At 36.0% G+C, this 4092-nt stretch overlaps 2 protein-coding genes across 2 annotated transcripts; one reads left to right on the top strand and one right to left on the bottom strand.

Annotated features, from left to right (window-relative positions):
• Positions 1-218: 218 nt before the first annotated feature.
• Positions 219-796, bottom strand: LOC105851913 (uncharacterized). Its single transcript, XM_027333558.1, has 2 exons — positions 440-796; positions 219-320 (listed from the first exon to the last, which is right to left on the bottom strand). Exons 1-2 carry the CDS (start codon positions 794-796, stop codon positions 219-221), a joined length of 459 nt encoding a protein of 152 aa, XP_027189359.1.
• Positions 797-934: 138 nt separating this feature from the next.
• On the top strand, positions 935-1902 carry LOC101512723 (uncharacterized). Its single transcript, XM_012714860.3, has 2 exons — positions 935-1162; positions 1250-1902. The coding sequence occupies exons 1-2, from the start codon at positions 935-937 to the stop codon at positions 1520-1522; spliced, it is 501 nt and encodes a 166-aa protein (XP_012570314.1). The 3' UTR covers positions 1523-1902.
• The last annotated feature ends 2190 nt before the right edge of the window (positions 1903-4092 follow it).

Here is a 4092-nt window from a genome sequence, read left to right as displayed (position 1 = left end):
TTTATTTTGCAACTTGCAAGTGACTTATCATTCCATGGCAATTATAAACACATCCATAAATCACATTAGATAAAAAGAACTCATAAAAGCAACATAAACACAAGTAGGAGATCTCAACAATGAGACAATGCACAACTGATACAGTCACTCAAAACTTTGACATAGTTTTTGGGGTTATATAGTAATTAAAGCCATTAAAAGTAATAACCTATACATCATCAACCTTTGCATAAGGTTTGAGCTTCCCTAGTTAGTTTTCCTCCTAGCCTAATAATGCCTAATTTACAAGTCTTCTCAACCCAATAAACTTGGCCAAACAACTGTACTAATACACACTTGATTAATTAAAAATATTTAAATATTACTATAACATTAATATAATTAATTTTAAAGCATATAGACCAGAAAATGGAAAATGAATTTACGATTTCGAACTTACTACACTGTCCTCATTGTGAACGAAGACCTTAACTCCTCTATTCCTCAAAGCCTTAACAACGGCCCACACTTCAGGCCCACTGTCCATACTCTTCTTCTCAATCTCCTTCTCAACATCCATGTGGACCCCACCTCCCAGTCCAATCTCCGGCTCCTCCGTCTTCAGCCGCATGGCCAACACCTCCCCCAATGACGCCGCCGCCTTCGCGTTACAGTTCCTCCCCCAATCGAACGCGTCTCTTATCGATTGCTCCACGGTGGATGCACTCGCCACCACCCTCCTCTCGTTCCAATCCACCACATTCGCCGTCATGTGTTTCGCCGACACAAATACCCTCAAAACAAACTTCCTCGCCATTTCACCCTCGTTTAGATTGGGCTCAGAAAGTCCAATATAAATAACTTTGGGCCTTTCTTGGCCCAAGTCCAATACTCTTCAACCAAAAAAAAAATATACTACTATCGGATCGGTCACTGGTTCAGTTTAATTTAATCCATGGCAATCGCATTTGCGTCAACCACTATTAGAAGGATGATGATTCACACGCGACCGAGATTCATCGCGTATTGGAACAATTCTATTGCAAATAAAACTGCTTCTAGAATCTTCCATTTCGGTTACTATAATTCTAACTGTAGCAGTAACACCTCTTCTCTTCAATTTCCTCTTCCACGTACACTTTCCGCTATGGCGAGTCCTCAAGATTCCTCTACGATCAAGACGGTGCGTATTGCGCAGATGCAAATTGATTGAAATTTATTTTATTAATTAATTTACGTTGAATAATTTTTTATTTTTTATTTTTTGTAGGAGAAGGTGGTGATAAAGGGGAGGGTGCAAGGTGTATGGTACAGAAACTGGACAGTGGATAATGCGAAGGAGTTAGGGCTAAATGGATGGGTTCGAAACCGGAGGGATGGTTCTGTGGAGGCTCTGTTCTCCGGTAGCCCCGACGCCGTGCAGGAAATGCAACTGAGGTGCCGCCGTGGTCCACGCGATGCCGTTGTCACTGGACTCGAGGTATTCCCTTGTGATAATGATGATGATCCTGGTACTGGATTCCATCGCAAACCAACTGTTTGATTTTATGCATGTTTGGATTCACAGTGAATTTGATAGAAGAATCATAATCACAGTGTGACATTTATTTTAGTGGAAACTACATTTTGGAGCTCCAATAAAATCATGGTGTCATGTTATTGTAATTTTGCCAAACTTACTGTGAATCATGATATGTATTTAATCAATCAATCACAGTTGTTGGAAATTTATGTTTTGGTAGTATTTAATTGCTGTAGTGTAATAGGACTGTTGTAGAGTGAAATAATTAATGTGACTTGTTGTTCTATCTTGCTAGCTGCTTGCTGGAAGCTTGTAATTTGGCTAGTTTATTATAACCTTAGTTTCCTCCATGTGAAAAGTATAATGTTTTGACTTGATTGAAGTAGAAGATAATTAATTCACTAGTGGCTTACAAGTGTATAGTTATTTTTCTTTGAACTTATTTTGATGTAGCTTGTTAATTAATTAATGATGCTAAACAGTTACATGTCACTAGGGACTACTTGTCACATATGACATATCATCAAAATACACACGCAATGCATTCTGTTTTTTTTTTTTTTGGTTCACATGATTAGATCCTCTTTGTTAGACTCGAGAAAATGTTGGAAAGAAACCACCAACCAACATATTGCTAAATATAATACACATCATGAAAGACTATGATGATAATTTATTGGTGCATCAGCTGTGCAAAAGTACTCTCTCCGGAATCAACTATAAGTAAAAACAGTAATTGAAAATAGTTGATGTATCTGGTCTTAAATTAAGACCAAATACATCAACTTTTCAGTTACCCTTATCATGGAGACAATAGATGATATGGTGTTTAGGTGATATTAGATTAGGTAGTCATGCTACTTACTCGTGTTCCATAAGTGGCTTCTTAAGATTAGCAAAACTCACCGGAGTAGAACTTCTAACAATGCAAGGGTTCAGGAACCCACCAGAGAAGAACACAAACTCTATGTTCTCTTCTAATGTTGATAACATGGAACTCTATTGAACCACATCAAGTTATGATAGTGCATTTCTCATTCTGCTGTTTCTTGCATTCTTTGTTTTTGCAGTAGAGGTAATCTGGATTGCTTTCCATGTATTGTGCCTACATTTTAGTTTATCAGTATTATTTAAAATATATACTGTAGTACATTTCATATGATTGTTCATCACAATTGCAGATGCCAACTCTTTTAATTTCATCTTATTTCATGGCACATATGTAGTTGTCTTGTGAAACACTTTGACTTAAAAGAGAAATTAGATGTCATAGCTTTCTTCATTCATGTCCCATTTTACCTACCTTTTACCTTCTTATTTAAGGACTTTTGATTATGAAACATAATATGATCAAATTAGATTAGGTAGTCAAATGCTACACCGAGCATGAAATTCAGCTCAAGCTAAAATAGTTGAGAAGAATTGAGAAATGATAGAAATGAGCTTAGCTCTATATATACAAAGGCTACACCGAACATGTGAATACGGTTTGAATTATGCTACAATTGTTGGAATATTTTAATGATTTAAGTATATTCCAACATTATTATGTGGACCAATATCTCTATAATAATTATATTAGCTATTTATCCATTAAGAGTCTTAATTGATTGATGATCAAATTAAGTAATAAGACTATTTAGATTTATCTTCGGATAATTAACTAATTAGTTAATTTATATGGGCTCAAATATGAGTGGATGTCACCAATGGTCCATTTCGGAATAATGGAAACTCTAATTGATCATCACCCTATATATAAATTACGATCTTCAGTATACAAAACACACCGCATATTGCCTCTTCTTCCCATTTGAAGAGTGCCTAAAGCATAAGTAGTCCAGGTCGAAGTAGAACCACATGTCAAATGATGCTCGTCATCCATGTCTCTTTTTACTTGTTTCAGCATTACCATTGATGACCGTCAAGAGACTATAAACCCATAAATCTAGGTATTCTTAATATCAATGCTTATTTGACTATTTTCGTAATATTGTATATGAGAAACTATGTCTTGTATGATTAACTTTAAATTAATTCCAACAACTACAATATCGGCTATCATAGTAATGGACAATAGAGACACAAAGGGAGTTTCAAATCAAGTAGCAGAAATGTTAGCCATTGTATTTCACAAATTGTGGATTCATGGGATCTGCATTCAACTTCAGTGTTAGAATGCAAAATTGTGATTTCAAAATCAAAGAATCACCCAAGGAATTCTCAAAAACCAGTAACGGAGCTTTGTGTGTTGTGACAAGTTGCCCAATTAGAGTCACTGATTAAATTGCAGTGAGGGGAGGCTGGGAAAAATAATTCTTGAGCGAGAAAACTCTTAATATAATAGAGGACATCGTGTGCAGCCTACAAGTGAAACTTTGTGAACAACCATATACTAGTTGAGTTACTGCACTATGTAACTCAAATATACTGTCTATTTTGTAAAGCGAGAGCTTAATGGTGTAATGCATCCATTAGTATTAGAGACTCAAACAAATGCATCCATTAGTAATTGTCTTTGTTGTTGAACTGTTATTGGATCAGCATTGGCGATCAGAGGATTGTCGAGTCTGTTTCGAGAAATGCATTGT

The sequence above is a fragment of the Cicer arietinum genome, chromosome 4, assembly GCF_000331145.2.
Source record: "Cicer arietinum cultivar CDC Frontier isolate Library 1 chromosome 4, Cicar.CDCFrontier_v2.0, whole genome shotgun sequence".
In the NCBI taxonomy this organism is placed as follows: domain Eukaryota; kingdom Viridiplantae; phylum Streptophyta; class Magnoliopsida; order Fabales; family Fabaceae; genus Cicer; species Cicer arietinum.
The sequence above is the reverse complement of the archived record's forward strand: the minus strand, read 5'-3'. Positions and strand labels throughout refer to the sequence as shown.

Excerpts from the sequence above, each read along its gene's own strand:
- LOC101512723 (XM_012714860.3), top strand. The coding sequence starts at position 935 with ATGGCAATCGCATTTGCGTCAACCACTATTAGAAGGATGATGATTCAC. Across the intron at positions 1,163-1,249 it reads ATTCCTCTACGATCAAGACG|GAGAAGGTGGTGATAAAGGG; the intron begins GTGCGTATTGCG and ends TATTTTTTGTAG.
- LOC105851913 (XM_027333558.1), bottom strand. The coding sequence starts at position 796 with ATGGCGAGGAAGTTTGTTTTGAGGGTATTTGTGTCGGCGAAACACATG. Across the intron at positions 321-439 it reads TTCACAATGAGGACAGTGTA|TTGTTTGGCCAAGTTTATTG; the intron begins GTAAGTTCGAAA and ends GTATTAGTACAG.